This window comes from Acartia tonsa, chromosome 9 (assembly GCF_053477335.1).
Source record: "Acartia tonsa isolate MP-2025a chromosome 9, ASM5347733v1, whole genome shotgun sequence".
Lineage (NCBI taxonomy): Eukaryota > Metazoa > Arthropoda > Copepoda > Calanoida > Acartiidae > Acartia > Acartia tonsa.
The window spans coordinates 6,044,521-6,066,086 of NC_137268.1; the positions used below are offsets into that span (position 1 = coordinate 6,044,521).

Genomic DNA, 21,566 nt, shown 5'->3' on the forward strand with positions numbered 1-21,566 from the left:
GTATCACTCTATATGTATGTGAAAACAAGTGTATGTATGTTAGTATGGCTGCTATGGATGTTGTCATCCTTGTTTTAAATAAGTATCACTCTATATGTATGTGAAAACAAGTGTATGTATGTTAGTATTGCTGCTATGGATGTTGTCATCCTTGTTTTAAATAAGTATCACTCTATATGTATGTGAAAACAAGTGTATGTATGTTAGTATAGCTGCTATGGATATTGTCATCCTTGTTTTAAATAAGTATCACTCTATATGTATGTGAAAACAAGTGTATGTATGTTAGTATTGCTGCTATGGATGTTGTCATCCTTGTTTTAAATAAGTATCACTCTATATGTATGTGAAAACAAGTGTATGTATGTTAGTATTGCTGCTATGGATGTTGTCATCCTTGTTTTAAATAAGTATCACTCTATATGTATGTGAAAACAAGTGTATGTATGTTAGTATTGCTGCTATGGATGTTGTCATCCTTGTTTTAAATAAGTATCACTCTATATGTATGTGAAAACAAGTGTATGTATGTTAGTATGGCTGCTATGACTTTACACAAACGCCAACAAAAGCACACTGATGAAAAATTGTGGTGTATTTTTAAACAGAGTTTTATCAAGATTACAAAAATCACAAAGTTTTTATTTAGCAAATTCAATCCTAATATAAAATTAACAGGTTCTCTGTGAGTTTGTGTGTGTACCGAGGGATCTCACTAACCGCTGAACCGATTTGGCTATCCTTTACAATGTAGGTCATGGGATGGTTTATAACTAATTTATGGGAGGGTACTTAGCCCCCCCCCCCACCTGCGAAAAATTATCATTTGACAAAGAAAAGCAATGACATAAATTTAATAAGAAACTAAAATATCAATTTTGAGTGGTATTGTCAATAAATCAATCAATATCACTTGTCTTTTGATTACCCATCTATAAATCTAAGATTATTTTGATTCTTTGAAGGAGTTATCTTTTTACTGTTTTTACTGATTTTACTGTTTTTGTGTGCACACTGTTTTAAAATAAACATATGATGAAGAACCCAGGGATAGGACAAATGATGATAAATTATTCTTCCCACAAATATTTATGGGTATATTTCTGTCTTTTGTGCGTTGCAAATATTTGGGAGAAATGGTTTAAGATTGAATTAATTTTCACTGTCCTTTCCCTCCATGTGCAGAAGAAAATTAAATTCTAAAATTTAAATAGTCACTGCAAATTTTATAAAGCTGTTTTTTTTTACAATTGTATGTATATCCTTATATAAAAGTAACATCACTTCTTTCTGTCTATGTGTCTATGTGTAGGTGTGTGTGTGTCTGTGTGTACCAAAGGATCTCGCTAATCTATCAACTGATATGGTTCTCCTTTACAATGTAGCTTCTCATGAGTTCTTGGAAAGTTACTAACTAATTTTAGGGAAGGGGATTACCATCCTCCCAAGTAAAATCGCCCTAGAAAAAAAATGACCCCCGAATTTTTTTTTAAATGTTGAGTCGTAAATTTTTAAAAAAATTTTTTTTTACATTATTAGATAATCTTTAGACATTAACAATCTTGTTTCAAGTTAAATATTTAAATTTACATATTTTTGTATAAAGTGTGTAATATGGCAAAAGTGTTTTGGCTAATTAAACACGTAATTAGTAATAATACTTCATTTTTGGAGTTTTTTAAAATTACAAAATAACAGTAGAAAATATGTTAGGGCTGGGTCATTCGATAGATTATTACTTGATGTTACACTAATTTTCATGTACTATAATAAAGTGTTGATCACAGCTGGCTTAGATAACGGTACCCCCCAACCTCCCTCTTTATCTCATTTCCTCCCCTCCTACTGGCTGAACGAACAGACCAATATATGAGGTCCATATTAGCACTAATTAGACGATATATATTTCTTGTCAATATATCCCGGCATATTCTATTTTAATTACTGGGCCCTTCCATACATTTAACTGCTTAATAACTAAATTGTTATGTTTATAACTAGGACAATAATTTACATGAGTAGTGCAGTGCAGCAATAACCAACTAATAAAAAATTAGCGTTTATTTCTGGAAAGAAAAAGAAAAGAATACAACAAAGACTTTTGATCAACAATATGACATTGAAAAATTGATTAAACTTTCTATCTTTATATTTGAAAACAAAGTTAGAAATAATTTGTATTTCAATATTCACGTTTAATTAATTACATTAAGCTGTGATTCTAAAGATAACATTGTAACTATAGAACCCGCCATAATAAGGCGTTTTCAGTGTTATATTCGGTGACAGATTCTAATTATATAATACATTCAATTTTCAAAACATTACATACAACAATTATTTGTGTAGTTAATTTATAATTAGTTGAACTATCTATCTATTAGTTTATGCATCAATTTATTAAAATCGAAGCTTTTCTATAATTAGGGTCGGTCCGTTCGTCCGAGACTGATAGCTTTTTTCGTTAATTTAGGCATGTTAGAATTGTCCTATCGATTTTAAACTTTACACGGTGATTCCTGTAGTAGTTAGGTACGAATTAGAAAATGTAGCAACTCTATAAGCATTAACAGAATGTCTGTACGTCCATTTTAAACATGTTGATTTTTTATGTGATCTAATTATTAGATTGTTCTGATTTTTGGTATACTGTTTCCTGGGACAACAAAGTACTATATTATAGGCATAGCAACTCTATAATCAAGTCCTAAATATGTGAGTATGGTTTCGGGGTGATTCACAAAATTAGCTTAATATTAATATCCTCTAAAGGATTGCATAATTATAGAACTGACTTCATAATTTGGTTTCCTGGGCTATTACGGCACTGTAAGATACAAATTAAAGCTCATAAAACTTTAATTTTATGTGTATAATGATTTGTAATATGAATTTTAAATAATTTAAATCTAATACTTTTTAATCATTTATTTTATTAAACATTGTTCAGCAGAAAAACCAAACTGTAATATAAATAAATATTGTTGAATAACATTATTTTCTAATTTTATAAATAGACACCTAGCGGATACATATAGGACTTTACAATATAGAAAGTACTGTAAAATTGTTTAATATTTTTTTGTTTCCTTTAAACATACAACATTGCTCCATCTATCTATCTATATATATAATATATCCTATTATATAAAGTAGTAAGCGCTTTTTGACTGTCCCGAAGGATCTCTCTAACCGCTGAACCGATATTGTTCTTCTTTACAGTGAAGCTTCTTATAGGTCCTGGGAAGGTTTTAACTTTTTGTGAGGAGGGTGTCTTTACCCCCCTCCCTTAAAAATCTATTTTTTTTACTCTTTTGAAACTCAAATTTAAAAAGGGAGGAGGTCAGTTTTCCCCATTCTACCTTAAGTGCCCCTAGAGGCTTCTAGGGGGCGTAGCCTCTAGTCTATAATACAAAGTAGCTTGATGTCTGTCCGTCTGTCCGTCTGTCCGTCTGTCCGTCTGTCTGTCTGTCTGTCCCTTAAGATCTCGGTAACCACTAAACCGATCGGATTCTACTCTTCAGGGAATATACCTACTGGTCCTGTAGTGGTTTTAGGCTATTTTCTTGGGGGGTGGGACACCCCCAACCCCCCAAAAAAATAAAAAACCCACCCCCCCAAAAAAATTATTTACATTTTTTGTAAAATCTCAGTAACTGCTGATCAAATTGGGCTCTACCCTTCTGGGAATATACCTACTGGTCCTCTGGCGGTTTTAAGCTATTTTCTTGGGGGATGGGACACCCCAACCCCCCCCCCCCCAAAAAAAAAAAAAAAATCCCCACTTACAGAATTTTTAATTTTTAAATTTTTGTAAACAAAAACCAGTAATTGGGGTGGGGGAACCCCACTGCAATATGGGGCGAAGCCCCCATAAATCCCCCCCCCCAAAAAAATTTAAAAAATTTTTTTCTTCAAATTTTGTGTATGCGAACAACCTAGGGTTAATTTTCACGAATTGAAATTTTTGTGTATACGGCAAACAACCTGGGTTTAATTTCTACAAATTGACATTTTTGTGCATACAGCGTACAACCTGGGTTTAATTTTACCACAGAGTAATAAAACAAAGAATAACTTTTTTGAATATTTCTTCATAGGGCAAAGCCCCTAGAGGCTAGGGGCGGAGCCGCTAGTATATATATATATCAATACATAGTCCACATAGAATGAACAAAAGTTTATTTGTAAAACATCATGTTTCATGCATTAAGCAATCTTCAGTTACAATTTAATACTGACAATAATATTAGCATTAATAGATTTTTTCAATTAAATTTAGAGGATTTTTTAAAATATTGAAATTACAAATAAACATAATTTTAAAAAAACTATCTTGAAACGGCAGTATCAGGTATCATTAGCAGCCAGGTGTTCAATCAGAAGGAATTTGTCTCTGTGTCTGCACTTGCTGTTGATCTCAGACCTCTTGTTAAGCATGGTGACGTCATTGTTGAACATGATCTTCACCTTCTCTAGGTTGCAGAGTTTGCATGCACCGGAGCTAGGGTTGTAGGTTGGTGCTTGCTGCAGGATGGACCATCTAATATCAAAATTAGTTTGATTTCGTTTTAATGACCAAATGAATGATGATAGGCTGGTTTTGTGCTCTGCATTGGCATTGTTAAAGGATGACTTGTGACCAGTAAATCTTTCTTTAAAAGTGTTACCAGTCAGGCCAATGTATGTGGCAGGTTTGACTGCATTGATGACTTCTGCTTTGTAGACCAAGGAAGACTTCAAGCACTGGCCTCCAACGGGACACACAGCTTGGCCACCACGGCAGTTGCACAATCTTGCAGGTTGAGTGTTTTCAGCAGCTGTATCTTTAAGTAAGAATTTGTTATGTCCAGCTATGATGGCTTTGATGCTAGGCATACAACAATAAGACACTTTAACTGTAGAACGGTTGAAGTACTGTTGAAGAGGTGTGTTCTTAAAATGTTTATCTATCAGTAGTAAGAATTTCCTTGCAACATTAGTTTTCACTGTTTGACAGAAAGGAGGGTTAAACCAAATAACCTTTCTTCTCCTGCACCTTGTAGTAGGATGACGTTGTTGGTTGGGTGAGTAAGTGAAGTCATCATTGTAGCCAGCTGAATTTAATGCATTTTTGAACGGTATTTTCTCAGCTTCAAAGATCTCTCTTGAATATATCTATCTATCTATCTATCTATCTATCTAACTATCTATCTATCTATCTATCTATCTATCTATCTATCTATCTATCTATCTATCTATCTATCTATCTATCTATCTATTTATCAATTATTATATTTTAACTAGTTTATCAACAACTATGTTGCCTGCAAAATATATAGCATGAGAACTATTATGCAATACCAATTTTGGTGTTACATACATTTTTAAAAACTCATATCTTATTCTATAAATCTAAGCACCCCTTACTCTTTAAGTATATGTATCTGTTTAAATAGGTAATTAAATAACGTATATTATTACTGTTAAATATATATAAATGTATATTTATTATCTGTGTAAACTAATTTAAGTTCTGACACTCTTCAAGAGTTATTGTTCGTTTGTTCTTCCATCTGAGCATTGCTTTTTGGATGTTGTCATCCTTGTTTTAGATACAATTAAACATACTTTAGTTATGCTATAAAAGGAAGAACATAATTAAAAACTTTAATGGATGATAGATTTTGTCTCTAATAAAACAAGACATCTTTTAATTAAAACAATTATCAAACAGAACACAATTAGCGGCTGAGCCCCTAGCTTCTAGTTTTTTTTTTATATTTGACTTATTTGTGAAAGACAGAAAAATCAAGAAAAATAGTCTAGAGTCATCCAATTGCTTCAATCTAATAGTTAAATAGCTCAAAACCATCATGGGACCTATATTAGGCTTTCTTAAAAGGTAGAACTTTATCGGTTTAGTAGTTTTCGAAATCTGAAGCTTAATACAAAAATGAGTGGGATAAAAGTCGTCTTACTCTTACATCACCTTTAAGGAAATGCTTTTATTTAAAATTGAAAGTTTGGAATTACTCTAATCGGGTTTGTACTCTTAAGTAATCAAGATGGTTAATAAACCTGGAAGGCCTGGTATGGCTAAATTCAGAAATAATTTCGGCTCAAGTTTTGCAGAGTATGTCAAACACAACAGGTAAGGCAATTAGCATACTTTGCTTAACTTGACTTTATCCACAATGGCTTTTTTAAATTTTTTTAAAATTAGAGTAAAACAATGGAGTGAGAAGGGGTTAAATAACTGTATGTCCCCATCCCAAATCACAAGTGACAACTCGATTGGTTCTATGAAAATCAACCAATAGTGAAATATTAGTACAGCCAAGTAGCAGAAAACAATTTACTAGCAGACGAAAACGGTCCATGGAAAAGGGGAAGCAGCTAGTTATCTGTATATACATCAATACTAAAGATCTGTTAGGTAAAGAAACTCCCATTAGACAACCTACCCTTTTATTTCACGACCCTTAACGTAAAGTTCCAACTGAGCATGCAAACTTTCCTTATTCTCACTATAATTTTAATTATCACATGTTTGACATAGCAGCGGCTAAAGCTTTTTTCATCTTTAATATTTTTGAGAAAATGTTTTTTATAAACAAGTTAGATAGAAGTAGAATATACATGGATATACAATGACAGGGGATAATTTTCGTCAAGGGTGCTAACTTGGACATCTTATATTGGCTAGTTTGTTCATCTAGTAGAAGGGGAGGGGATTGGGTAAAGAATGTGTATGGAGGGGATCGTTATTTTAGCCAGCTAAAAGTTTTATTTTATTAGAGTACATGATAATCTGGTGTAAGATTTAGGTAATAATAAGTCTAATACTGGTTAGAAATAGTACCCAGCTTTAATCTAAATGAAAAAATATCAAAATTAAAGAAAACTGTTTTATTAGTAGCGAAGCTACTCTGTAACTCACTTTGTCCGCCAGTCCATAACGCTATGGGGGAAATGTGATTTCTCATCTCCTCTTCAAGATAAATACCTGAAATTTAGTGAATATTCCCTATCCCAAAGAGCATACAGTATGTACTTTACTTTGTCCATCGGTCTGTCAGAGTAATGAAAGGTGATTTTAACAAATGATCAAATACTCTTCATATCTCATTGTCCATATTTCAATGTGCCTGGCTACTTATGGATGTTGTTGTTGTCGTTGTTTTTCTCTCAGTTTTCTTCATCAGGGTTAGAATTGAGAAAATAAGATTTTGTGTGTGTTGTTTATTTAAAAATAGTTCATTGTCCTTTTATTTCCAGTAGAACCCCATTAGAATTCTACTGATACTTTTCTGGTTTTATACTAACAAAGATCTTTTTAAACATAATGGGGATAATTGAACAGAAGACGCTTAGTTCCAGAGGTTCTTCAGAAGACTAAAATCCGGATCAAGTTAAGCAAAGCATACCAATAACCAGTTTTGTCATGTTTTCCTTTAGTTGTCGGAATTTTCCTAACCCTTACCATGAAGATTTTTTTGAAATGCTTAATAGACCGACGAACAAACAATATGATTTACAGAGAGGATTCATTATATAAACACCTGACATATTCTAGAACTATAAGTAACGGGGTGTCTGTCTGTTTATCTGTACGGAAGGATCTCGCTAACCGTGGAACCGATATGGTTCTTCTTTACATTGTAGCTTCACATAGGTCTTGGGTAGGTTTAAAACTATTTTGGGGAGGGTTTCACCAACCTCCAAAGACAAATCTCCCCTAGAAAAAATAATTTCCCCCTCCCCCCCCCCAAAAAAAAAAAAATATCTTTTCCTCATTTACCTCAAGTGCTACTAGAGGCCTATAGGGGCGTAGTTGCTAGCATCTTAATTGCAAATTGAAAAAAAAGGTGGGATGGTCTGCGTCCGTAAAAAGATATTCTGCAAAATATTTTGTGTTAATAAAAACTGCTGAGCTCATGTTTACCACTTTCAGTTTGTTAACAATTCAAAATATGTTTATTTTATCCATCTATTCACATTTCTTTGTATCTATCTATACTTCTCTATATCCATCCTTTTTATATGTCAAGATTAATAGCTATTTTTTTCAGTAAATTGACTGATAAATCTTTTTTTATATTAGCTACCTGTTACGCTTCTAAATATTAGGGTTGAGCCAGATAATTTTTTGGCCGGATACCGGATATCCGGCTGATTGCTAATGCCAAATATCCGGTTCCGGCCGGATATCTGGCCAACTCTTCGATATCCGGCAAATTACCGGATATCCGGCCGAATAAACGTCCGGATAACCGGATATCCCGTGTCAAAAATTAGCCGGATATATCATGTAACCGGATAGTTTTAATATTCGGTATCCGGCCGGATATTGAAAATGACCGGATATCCGGCCGGATAACCGGCCAGACCGGATATCCGGCCCAACCCTACTAAATATCTCTAAGTACACTTGAGGTAAGGTGAGAAAAGTCGCTTAACCTCCTATTTTCAATTATGAGTTTTAAAAAAAGAGAGCACAAAAACTTTTGGACAATAAAATTTTTTCATAAGCTTCACTGTAAAGGAGAACAATATCGGTTGAGTGATTATCGAGATCCTTTGGTACACACACACAGACAAACACACACACACATATAGACACATATTCAAGCAGACATCTTGTTACTTTTACATGTACAAGCGGCTGAGCCCTTAACATCGAATAGAGGCTCTACATTCGAAGGGATATGAAACAGGGATAAGGGATGGGAAACGTAGGAAAATATTATTTCAGGCCTATTTCAAGCCTAGGCCTATTTCTAGCCTAATAAACCAGTTTTGGGATGGCGCAGTGGTTCGTATACAACGCTAATGAAAAAGCTGTGTGTGTGTGTGTAGATAAAGTATAGAATCAAATTTAGGTAGCTAGTTTAAAGTAAAAAACATAACTTTTTATAAACCTATATATTAATGGCTTTTGTTAAAATGAAGTTTTTTCTCTCCCAAAATTTTTTTATCTTTTACTTTGGTAATTTGAACTGTCAGAAAGCTATCCTTGGGTTTCCCTCAGACAGATTTTAGTTTGTATTATTTGCATTTTTATTAATGAGTAAAAATTTTATTTGAAAATTTCATTGCTAATTAAAATTCAAAATTAATAAATTAATATGCACTTGGGTAACATTCTATCAAGTTCTTTGGATACTATTATGTAGTGATAGATTTGAACTGTGTTGTATTGTACATATATTATGGTTAAGGTGTTGTATCAATTCCGTATTAAATTTTTAAAATTCAAAATACAACATCTAATTTATAAACTACCAAATGAAAATTCGTAGCTACCTTCTTTCCAACAAAAAAATCCCATTATTTTTGTTTTTTCTATATGGCCCTTTTTAAATGTTTAACTCTAAGCAGATTTAATAATTAAGCTAATGTGATCTAACACCATTTATATTTATTTTTTAGTAGCAGACGAAATCATTATTTTTTCTAGAATTGTCTGCTTCTAAAATTTCCGCCAATTGGTGATTGGTTGTTAAAAACAGACCAATTCTTATTGGTTTAGAGCGATAGCTACTTGGGAGTGTCCGCCAGTTTGATAGGAATTTGTAATAGTTGCAATATCCCTTTAGAATCTAGGCCGGGACCTAATTAATGGCCAGGTTTCCTATCCCTTATCCCTGATATGAAAGGGCAGAAAAATAGCCTAAAACCATAGCCAGAATTATTTTTTTAAAAAATGATACAGCCTGAAACCCTCTAAAATAAGCTTTATTGTAAAGGAGAACCGTATCGGTTCAGTGGTTAGCGAGATCCTTCACTACAGACAGAAAAAGCTTACCAACTTATGTAATAGGATATAAGGATGTGTCCAAACATTAATTTAACACTTGAACAAATAGCCTGGAATTAAGGTTTTTACTGATAAGACGTAATTACTAAAATTTTTCAAGCTAAGGCCTGACTGACTGCCATTAGATTTTCAAGGATACATTCTTGACTTAAATTAACAAGGATGATAACATCCATAAATGCGAAGCTCTTAAATCAGGACAAACGAACAATAACTTATAATATCATACTTTGTTGACCTAGGAATCAACATTTCAAAAATAAGATGAATATTATAATAATGTCATTTAAAAAGTTGTCAAAAATACTAACTGCTTACAGGAATCATCATGTAAAGTTTGAAATCGATAAGACAATTCTAATATTTCTATACAAACGAAAGGAGCTAACCGTTAATGACGAACGGACCGAAGTCTTGATTCTAGTTATAAAAAAGGTTCGCTTTTAACAAGGACAATAACCTCCATTAACGCAAAAATCACTAGTTTCGTAGTTTTAGTAAATATTAAAGAGAATTAAAAAAAAATATAGCTCAAATTGGATGATCAACTTTAAACTTTAAACAAAAAAAGTCACAAGAAATTTAAATTTAAATATAAACTATAAATAAGCTGAATATTCATATATCTATATGTCTTATACCATCAATATTCAATTTTGAAAAAAATAGGCATGTGACAAATTTAAAAAAACTTGACAAAGGCCATATTATTCTGTTTTGACGTCATAAATTTCGGAAAAGGGAAAGGAGAACTCCATTTCTCCCATCTCCTTTGAAGAGATTTTCTTCCCCCTTTTATGACGTCACAATAGGACAATATTGGCTCTGTCAAAGAGTTCCTTCTCCTGGAATCTCTAGGGATAAGGCAATGGATAATAATTTGATGCACATCCTCAAAGATTATCCCTTCCATAGATAATTAGTATTGGTTGCAAATATTTTGACACTAGCAGTTTGAAACCAACCAATCAAAATTCTCGAATGAACGATTTTCCTATTATATGAATTATTAAGGTTTTTTTTTGTCTGTAGCTTATTATTTCAAACTAATGAACCGATTGGGTTGTCAATTTAAGGTAAGTTTCACTGTATTGGAAGTATAATAGTGTGATGCGTTTGTGAACTCGAACCTTTATCCTTTTGTTTTCCTTATCATTAATGTCAGTTTGGAAAGCGCTGAGATTCAAATTGAAAGTTCATAATTGGACGCGGCAATCAAAATAATGCTTGCGCATGGACCATAAACAAAGCAAGCGTAGCCATCTTTAATCTTTCTTTCAAAATGTGCGGATTATCTGCGTGATAAAAAACCATGTATAGTCAGAATTGTGGTGTTGTCCGTACTGAAAAATACCTTTGAGTGCTTCCCGGCTTTACAGGAACAAAAACTTTGGTAAGAATTCTTTCTTTAAGCATTTTTAATGGAATGGAGTGAATTTTCAAAGATGGCAAATTAATCTTTCATTTTTACTTAAATTAGACCAAGTAATTAATTTATTTTTGTATCAGAATATTTTAATCGTAGTCTATAATGATTTTGTTTATGAATTTTAAACTCGTATTTAATTTTGATTAATTTTAAGCAAAAAGTAACCCTAGCATTTTTATATATTTTAAAATATAATTTCGAAGTCATGCAACCTCTCATAATGAATATTTACTTTATTAAAAAAGACGATTGTTCCAAATAAGAAAAGATTTATTCTCTTTTACAAGATTTATTTTATCATGTATTTAACATTTTAATATTTGATTATTAATTTTGTTATTTTCTATTTCAGCATGACCGTTTTCATACAATAAATTGTATTAGTAACTATGCTGGTTTTGTCTCTTGTGGGAAGTAGCAGGTTTCGTACGTCTGTACGTAAAGATCTGGTAAACGGCCAGCCAAATGCTGTTGTACCGAAACAATGAAAACGGTATGAAGTCCAGTCAGCCAGTCAAAGCCAGTGACAGTTACCGTATGTGTTGAATGTGAATAAAATTCTACACGTGACTATAGTTGTAATCAGTGCTAACAAAAGTGAAAATGCCACCTAAAAAGAATAGGTATGCACTATTGTCGGACAGATTGCCTAGGGCAGTTGAAGTGATAACCGAAGAGTTAGACAGAGTGATGCAGGTAGTTTCGGATACCGCAGACATCAATGTTAATCTCACCAAGGAATGCATCCTTGTTCATGATGCGAACTTAAATCTTGAACGTACCATGAACGGTCTTCAACAGCTGGACATGTTAATCCAGGATGATGATAACCTAAAAGATTTTTATAGTGACATTATCACGGCGCAAAAAAACTATAGCGAGTTAAAACTTACATTAAGTGCCATAGATGAGCTAAGAGCGATAAACAATGAGGTCTTAGTTCTTGGTGATGATCTTGCAGCTCACAAAAACAGTTTGCAACGACGTTGTATGCAAATAGTGAAAGTTATTAAAGGTGATTATATACCTTTACCAACTAAAATTATTAGTGATATGACTAAACTGATGGAGACGCTGGCAAAGGCTAAGCAAGAGCCTGTTACGCCAGTCTCGGGTGCCTCGGTAGATCCTATGCTGCCGTCATTTGGCGCCCAATCGTTTGCTGCCAGTCCGATGTTCTCGTCTCATGGGTACATGCCACGCCTAGACGAAAAACTCCTTCCCAGCTTTGATGGGCAAGAATCTTCTTATGCGCAATTTAAGGAGAATTTCCAGAAGCTTACTACTGGATATGAGCCCAGCTACCTGCAGATGGTGTTAAGTTGTGAACGAGTAATGAAGGATAAACCGTTGAGGCTGCAGTTGCAACAGATTGTCCACGCATGCAGCGCAATGGACATATTTGGACCAATTGTTCAAATCCAGAACCAGACAGATGTTGTGTATATTCAACAGCTGGGACAAGAAAGGTAAATTGTCCGAGAGCAGCCAGATTGTTAGCGCTCTTGCCGAGTTCTCAGGTGCCATCAACCAGCTCGAGCAGATGACCAAGGCTGATGGTAAGGATGCAGTTTCTACAAGCCAATGGCTCACAGTTTTATTGTTGGAGATGTTATCTAAAAAACTGCCAAAAGAGTTTCAGGATAAGCTCGACCTTGCACTCGGGAGCATGGACGTTCCCGACGTGCCTAAGCTGCTGGATATACTAGAACAGCAGCGTGGCGCATTATTGATGCGCAGCAGCCACGGCTTGGACACGCCGTCCAAGAAGAAAGGTAATCCTGCCGCAGCTGCGGCCGCCGTAGGTAAACCTGGTACACCTAGCAAGTTCAAGAAGAAGCAGTCCTGTCCGTCAGACGGCTGCAGTGGAGATCATTTTTTGTTTAAATGTTCGAAGTTTACAACCATGTCTGTTCCAGAACGGAAGGATTTTGTGATGAAAATCGGCGGGTGCCTCTTATGTCTTAATAAGGGGCACCGCGCCTCAGAGTGTCCGCGTGCTGAGAAGCTTGGAGGCTGCAGGATCAACAATTGTGGACAGAAACACAACTCCCTCCTCCATGAGTCCGTCGCCCAGGTTTCAGCTGTGTATGAAGCGCCATTTTTGGGTGAGAATAATTACATGTTGATGCTCCAGAAGTTGGACGCCCTGGATGTCTACAAGAGGAAGGTGCCTGTGTCTGGGATGTGGGACACAGGTGCCAACCTCACCATGGTTACACAGTCTATTGCCAAGAAGTTGCAGTTGCCCTCTACTGGACGTGTAGCTACCATTTCAATGGCTGATGGTAAAGTTCAGTCATGCCCAACAGTTAAACTCTGCCTGGTTGACCGTAACAAGAACAAACATGTTATGGAAGCAGCTGTTGTGCACACAATTGGACATACAGATGGGCTGCGCAGCATGGACCCAGTCGCCGCAGCTGCTCTGTTTGATATGAGGCCACAAGATTTTTCATTGGTCAATGGACCACTTGATATTCTCCTAGGGCATGTCACGCCCACGACGTTCCCAGCGGCGGATAAACTCATCGGCGAGTCAAGATTATACCGCAGCATTTTTGGTACAGGTTTCCTTGTTGTTTCAGCCGATGGAAAGCCTGTTAGCAAGCCAGTTGTTTGTAAAGTTACTAAGTTGGAAGTTGCAGCTATGGACTTCCTATCGTCGGAGGCGTTAGGCGTGCAGCCGCCGCGGCTGTGCAGTGGATGCACGGGCTGCAGGCATTGCCTGGCACTTGCGTCAGGCAAGTCAGCCGTTGATCAGCGAAAACAGGATCTGATAAAAGAAGGTTTAACATTGGATCTTGTGAAGGAAGAGTGGACGGCAGCTTATCCATATCGGCTGCCAACACATACGCTGCCAAACAATTTGCGGCAGGCGTATAATATTGCGCTTCGTGATCGCCGGCGCATGATAAAAAACGGCGAATATGACGTGTTTGTGAAGGTGTTCAAGGAGGCGGTGTCCCGTGGGGTGTACGTCAAAGCCACGCCACAAGACTTAGCATTTGAAGGTCCAGTTTATTTTAATTCATTAGTGACGGCCTTCAAGGATAGTATTTCTACCCCCTTGAGAATCTGCGCAAATTCTAGCTTGACCTGCAATGGAACAAGTTTAAACCATATTATGATGGACGGCCCACCACCTACCTACACTTTGTTTCACAATCTTATTCGGTTTAGAAGTTACAAGTGTGCCTGTGTGTGTGATGTCTGTAAATTTTACAATTCTTTGGCGGCCACATATGAAGATTCGCAGCTGAAGAGAGTGTGGTTTGCAGAGGATGAACATGCCAACCCCGAAGTTTACTTGACCAAAAAAGTTAACTTCGGGGAGAAATTGGCAGGCGATTTCGCCGTCACAGCCCTGAGATTGACAGCACAGATTTTTGGAGGGCGCAGCCGCCAAGATGTTCATGATGTTTATGGATCTGAATACGTCAAGGGAGCAGAGGTAGTTGCAAAGCAGGACCTGTGGAGAAGTGAGCAACAACCTACCGGTTCCAAGTTTGTACTGCATCAGGATGCTCCAGCTATCAAGCTGGAGCAGTGTACCTACATTGATGACCATACTGGCGGCCATAATAGCAAGCCAGAAGCCGTCAAAATGGTTGAAGAGTTGAAGGAAATGATTGAACCTGGCAACTTCAGCTTTAAATCAGTTATTTATTCTGGAGATGATGTTGATCCTGTTAAGGTACTGGGCATTCAATGGGCCCCCAGAGAAGATGTTCTTACTTTACCTGCTCGGGTGAATCATGGCGCCAAGATAAAGGGCCGAAAATTGCTGGAGGACCTTGATCTGTTAGATTTATGGAGAGCCATGCCAGAATGTGTAACGAAGAGAGAGATTTGGCGGGTTGTACAGCAATTATATGACCCTCTTGGCCTTATGTGCCCACTACTCCTGAAGTCCAAGCTTATACTTCGGGAGGTTTGCATTAGTGGCGTATCATGGGATGAGCATGTTCCTGCCAAGCTGAGAGATGATTTTGTTGACAGTTTGGCCGACAGGGCTAAGCTTGGAGAAGTGCCATTTCAACGTTCTCTAGTTCCTGATGAGCCACTGGGGCTCCCAACCATCATTGGTTTTTCTGATGCTTCAAGTTCAGCCTACGCAGCCATCATCTACCTACGTTGGCCAACGGCCAGAGGCTTTGAAGTGATTTTATGCAGTGGCAAGAGTCGTGTGGCTCCTGTTAAGATTGAGTCTATTCCAAGACTTGAGTTGTTGTCATGTTTATTAATGGCAAGATTGGCGGACGCAATTGTCCGAGCCCTGCCCTTTGCAGTAGCAGGCAAGATGTTTTTTAGCGACAGCACTTGCGCTATATCGCAAATCGTGTCTGAATCAGTGATGTTAAACATATTTAACAGTCATCGTGTGAGTGAGATCCAACAGCTGACCAGCCCAGAGGATTGGCGCTGGCTTCCTACAGATCAGAACATTGCAGATCTTGCCACCAGAGGTGCCTGTACCATTCAAGATGTTTCACCAGGATCCAGGTATCAGGATGGGCCTGATTGGCTGCGCCTGGAGCAGGACTAGTGGCCTGTAAAGACGGCGGGTGAAGTAAATCACCCCATCCCAGAGGCTGAGATGAATCAGCGCATGGTCCGATTAAAGTGTATGGCCGTCCAGGTAGTTGATACTGATTTCTGGAGAACTTTAGCACGACGTACCTACAGGCAGGCACGTAAAACTATGCAGGCGGTGATCAGTGCTGCCAACTGTTTTAAGTTATTGCTTGTTAAGAAGCGAGTTCCGGCCAGGCAAGAGCCGATGAATGATTCGGTTCCAGCCGGACAAGAGCCGACGGGAGTTTCGGTTCCGGCTGGACAAGAGCCGATCAGTGTTGCGGTTCCAGCTGGACAAGAGCCGACGGGAGTTTCGGTTCCAGCTGGACAAGAGCCGCTAGTTGATTCCAAGTTTTATGGCAATCACACTTTTTCAATTACCTACCTAGATGTGGTGTGTAATTAATTCCTGGCATCATACAACCAGGAGAAGGAGATGGTTATGGAGGCTGAAGGTAAATATGATAGTCTTCAACCTTATTATCACGAGACTGAGGTGTACTGGCCTATCGTTGGTAATAATGGCTATTATCCTGTTCGTAAATTCAGAGTCCTCAAGATGCGTTCCCGTGGGGATGAGGCCTTGGAGGCAGCAGCCGAGGGGAAGAGAAAGCTGTTCAAGGATTCCCCTGGCCTTATTTTGATTGATCGTCACAATAACTTGGCCAGACTGTTCCTACAGCAGGCCCACGATGAACTTGGCCATGCCGGTCATAGAAAAACTTTGGTACAGAGTCGCAGGTATGCTTGGATATCACGTGGCCGCCAGGAAGCTATGAAGGTTGTCAAGTCATGTTCCAGTTGTTGTATAGAGTATGCACGTCGTTCAGCCCCAACTATGGCAGACGTCCTGCCCGACAGGTTAGAATCTTCAGTTTCATTCTTCCATGTTCACCTTGACCTTGCTGGCCCGATGGAAGTTACAAGGCCTGGAGTCCGCACCAGGAAGAACCCAGCCAAGTACAAGGTTTGGTTGCTAATTGTTTGTTGTCGTTTTACACAAGCAGTGTTTATTGATGTTCTGCTGGATTACAGTACTGAGGCTGTCATTATTGGCCTCAGAAAGCTTCAAGCATTCTACAACATGCCCAGAGTCGTGACTACTGATCGCGGCACCAATTTTCTTGGCTCGAAAAGAATACTTGATGAAGTTATGAAGAAATCTGATGTGAGTTTTGAGTGGCACCTTGTACCGACTGGCGCTCATTCGTATGTAGGAAGTGTTGAGCGCCAGGTCGCCATGGTCAAGCGTGTCCTCAATAAGAAGTTGTGTGGAGCTGTTGTCAATCACAACGAGTTGTTGCTGCTGACTGCTGAAACTGCTAGAGTTTTAAACTCTAAACCCTTGAGCTATGCTACACAAGGGAATGATGTTAATACATGGAGAATCATTTCTCCTGCTGATTTGTTGGGTGGCAGAGCTAACGACGGAATTTGCTCGTTCAAGACCGGTTCCAGAGATCGAATTACACGCCGTTTAAGCCATCTGGAGGAGCTGACTAGACAGTTCCATGAAGTCTACAAGCAGCAGCTGCTGCCTGAGCTATTGCGCACGGTAAAGTGGAGGTGCAATCAAGTTCCGCTGAGCGTTGGAGATGTCGTTCTTGTTGACGGGTGCACCAACTTGGTTAAGAAGTATCGCCTCGGCAGAGTTCAAGACGTACGAGGCGGTGGCCGTACAGTTGTAGCCCGTTTCAAATTGTCCGATGATGTTGAAGCCATGGATAACGAGATTTCTTCAAGACGATTGTTGAAAGTAAACCTACCCCAAGATGATTCCCAAGACGATTAAGTATTTTTATTAGTATCGTTCTTATCTCGTATTTTTTTAACTTTCAACAATTGCATATTGTTTTTAATTTATAATTGACGCAAATTTCCTTACAAATTCGTTTAAAATTATAAATGAGCTCAAAATTTTATTTCCAACGCATAAAACTAAAGTTTCTATTCGAATACATAAGTTTTCTTTACGGATTTCTTTGATCGGGACCTGGGATTTTTTCGCGTAAAAAATCTTAGGTATGTATTTTTTTAAATTTGGATGCGAAGCATTATTGTCGTTTCTTGTTTAACAGACGTGAAATATGATATATACAGATAAGAACATAAATGAAACACATTTGATCATTTTAAAAATATCTTTTTATATTACAAGCATTATAAATAATTTAATATTAACTATATATTAAGATTATTACATTTTAATTTCGTTCTGAAGATTACCTAAAACAAAAAAGCAGTAATTTTATGAACACAGCAGATTTACTTTGATTTGTTTGATTTATTTCGATGAGTATAGCCTAATGAAACTGCTATACAAAGCGTTCCAGCTCTGTTTCCTCGGCCGAACGCCTTGCATAACAGCAAAACTAAAGCTTAAGAAATATCTGATAATTCATAAAGATTCTTTTTAGTTTCTTTGATTCCTTCTTCTTTGAAGATTTTAACTTTGGAACATTTTTCATTCTATTTTTTCAGAAATGTTCGTGAATTGAGCCCCGCTCCAGGAATCCTGTTCCAGGTTACACAAAAAAGAAACAAAACATAACCATAAACAGGACTCGTTGCACGTGGCATTATTATAATTGTAGTGCGTCGGTTTGATCTGCAAGCTTTCGAGGTTCAGGTTGAACTGAGGCCCCAATTGCTCTTAATTTTAAAAGACTGTATAAATAAGTACACGGAAAAGCTTATTATCTATTCAGCCAAAGAGAAATTGCCAACTAAACACTTTTTGAGACTTTTCTTTTACTTTGAGCTTAATTTAAAATTTGCATATGCAAAAATGCAATTTTACTTTCATTTTGATGTTTTATTGATGAATTAATACAGTTCTTTTATATGTTCTTAGATATAAGGATATTTTATTTTGATGATATGTTTAGATTAAGGATAATTTTACTTTATTTGATTATTCTGTTTATCTAGATTTAAGGATTGTTTCTTATCTATCTTTTACATAAAGATTTGATCGAAGAAAGATTTACGTATGCATTTTCACTTTTCTTTCGCAAAAAATATTTGTTTGAAAAGAATTTTTTTAAAGTAATTATTCTTCTTTTATTAAAAGATTTGAATGAATTATTTGATGATTAATGCAGATTATGTTTAGCATTAAGTTTATTTTAATATTAAGAATATTATTATTATCATTATTATTGATTAGGTACCTAATTAAAGTTTGGGTACTTATTTAAATTATTATTATGTATTGCATTACATGGTCTAACAAATTCAAATAACCATTTGTTTAATTCGAAAAATTGTGAGGCCATGAGAATAAGTGTTATGAGTGAGTAGTGAATGTGTAAGCTTTCAATGAAGAATGTTTTATTTCCTATTCCTTTATTCCTACATTTTTGTGGAATTGTGTCATTTTGTGTTAGTGCGAGTATTCGTGAATATTACTACTAGCAAATTTGAGGCCAAAAGGCCAAAATTTAAAACTCTTGTAATTTATGTGGTCTTGAATTGTGACTTTTGTGGACATTGTCTGCACACAAAGTTGAAAATTTGAATAGTGTGGTGTTCGATTCCCCACTTTCAGGCGGGTGTGTATTGGAAGTATAATAGTGTGATGCGTTTGTGAACTCGAACCTTTATCCTTTTGTTTTCCTTATCATTAATGTCAGTTTGGAAAGCGCTGAGATTCAAATTGAAAGTTCATAATTGGACGCGGCAATCAAAATGATGCTTGCGCATGGACCATAAACAAAGCGAGCGTAGCCATCTTTAATCTTTCTTTCAAAATGTGCGGATTATCTGCGTGATAAAAAACCATGTATAGTCAGAATTGTGGTGTTGTCCGTACTGAAAAATACCTTTGAGTGCTTCCCGGCTTTACAGGAACAAAAACTTCGGTAAGAATTCTTTCTTTAAGCATTTTTAATGGAATGGAGTGAATTTTCAAAGACGGCAAATTAATCTTTCATTTTTACTTAAATTAGACCAAGTAATTAATTTATTTTTGTATCAGAATATTTTAATCGTAGTCTATAATGATTTTGTTTATGAATTTCAAACTCGTATTTAATTTTGATTAATTTTAAGCAAAAAGTAACCCTAGCATTTTTATATATTTTAAAATATAATTTTGAAGTCACGCAACCTCTCATAATGAATATTTACTTTATTAAAAAAGACGATTGTTCCAAATAAGAAAAGATTTATTCTCTTTTACAAGATTTATTTTATCATGTATTTAACATTTTAATATTTGATTATTAATTTTGTTATTTTCTATTTCAGCATGACCGTTTTCATACAATAAATTGTATTAGTAACTATGCTGGTTTTGTCTCTTGTGGGAAGTAGCAGGTTTCGTACGTCTGTACGTAAAGATCTGGTAAACGGCCAGCCAAATGCCGTTGTACCGAAACATTCACATACATCCTGTAATAATTTCAGGCTATTTTTTTCCAGATTAAAGTCTTGGGATGGTTTTAAGCTATTTTTAGCCCCACTCTACCCCTTCAAATACAGGCCCCCTGAAGAAAAGGGCATAGCCCTTAGTTTATTATATTTGAGTTGTCTTTCTGTTTTGTTGAGCTTTGCTCTTTTGGATGTGTTGCCATCCTTGTTATATAATATTTGAAATCAACCCTATTTCTTTAATCCCCCCGACCTTACCCTTCTAACAAAAATACCAATACATCCTTATGGGAAGAGATACTTAATCCTTAATATAAAAGTAACAGACAGGATTTTTGTCTGTGTGTGACTGTATGTACCGCTGAACATATATGGTTCTTCTTTACAGTAGTGTTACTCATAGGTCCTGGAAAGGTTTGTAATTATTTTAGGGAAGGCTACCACCACCACACGAAGAGAAATAGCCCCTAGAAAAAAATATCCTCCTAAATTTTATTCTACCCTTTTCTTTTAAAAACAAAAATTTAAAGTAGAGGGTTGACCTACCCCCCTTCAACTTACTTCAAATGCCCCTATATGTCTCAAAGGGCATAGCCACTAGTACACAATATAATAGCAGCAGGTTTATTTATTTTGTTGTTTGAGATCTCTAAAACGGTTTGACTTTTACTTTTAGGGATTCTTTAAAGTTACTGGCTATTATAAATTATAAATATTTTTGAATATAAACTATACTATTTCTATATTATTTGAAACAAAAGCTAATTCATATGCATAATTAACTTTTTTTATTCTGTCAGTCCAAAACACTATGGGAAAACTGTGATTTTCTCAGATACTATTTAAGTTAGACCGCTGAAAAGTTTTATGAAGATTCCCTACATCAATGAGCATCCAGTATGTAATTTACTTTGTCCGTCGGTCTGTCAGTCAAGCTACAAATATAAGTATCGAAAAAATTAAAAATAGTTTAAAAAGGTTTTGTGACATATATAATATATTCTTGATTTTAAAAACATGATCCAATCCTCTTATTAAATCTCCTTTCTATAATCCCATTCATGATTTTTGTGCTTCACTACTTATGGATGTTGTCATCCTTATTTTCATATAACGTTTCTATGTCCTAGTATATCCATATATCTACCATTACCAATGCTTAGCGTATTCAATCGGTTAACTTGCAATACAACCAACAATAAAACTTTATTGTAGCCTTTAATAATAAATGTATAAGTATAGATGTATGACCCAGACTATTACCTGGCCCAAGTGGTGGGGAATTTTTTCGTCTGCAAGCAAATACCGACTTAGCTGTATTTATATTTCCGACGATATTGGCTGATATTTAAAGACCTTATTGCAGGTCTTTATGGTTTTCAA

At 36.1% G+C, this 21,566-nt stretch overlaps 3 protein-coding genes across 4 annotated transcripts in view; 2 read left to right on the top strand and 1 right to left on the bottom strand.

The window, feature by feature from the left end:
• LOC145328087 (uncharacterized) overlaps positions 1-21,566 on the bottom strand; it is a 633,740-nt gene that overhangs the window by 51,390 nt on the left and 560,784 nt on the right. The gene's annotated exons all lie outside the window — the stretch shown is intronic.
• LOC145328468 (uncharacterized) lies at positions 12,775-15,780 on the top strand. The gene has a single exon (XM_080172169.1). It carries the CDS (start codon positions 12,775-12,777, stop codon positions 15,778-15,780), a length of 3,006 nt encoding a protein of 1,001 aa, XP_080028295.1.
• On the top strand, positions 16,246-17,601 carry LOC145328469 (uncharacterized). The gene has a single exon (XM_080172170.1). It carries the CDS (start codon positions 16,246-16,248, stop codon positions 17,599-17,601), a length of 1,356 nt encoding a protein of 451 aa, XP_080028296.1.

Excerpts from the sequence above, each read along its gene's own strand:
- LOC145328468 (XM_080172169.1), top strand. The coding sequence starts at position 12,775 with ATGACCAAGGCTGATGGTAAGGATGCAGTTTCTACAAGCCAATGGCTC.
- LOC145328469 (XM_080172170.1), top strand. The coding sequence starts at position 16,246 with ATGGTTATGGAGGCTGAAGGTAAATATGATAGTCTTCAACCTTATTAT.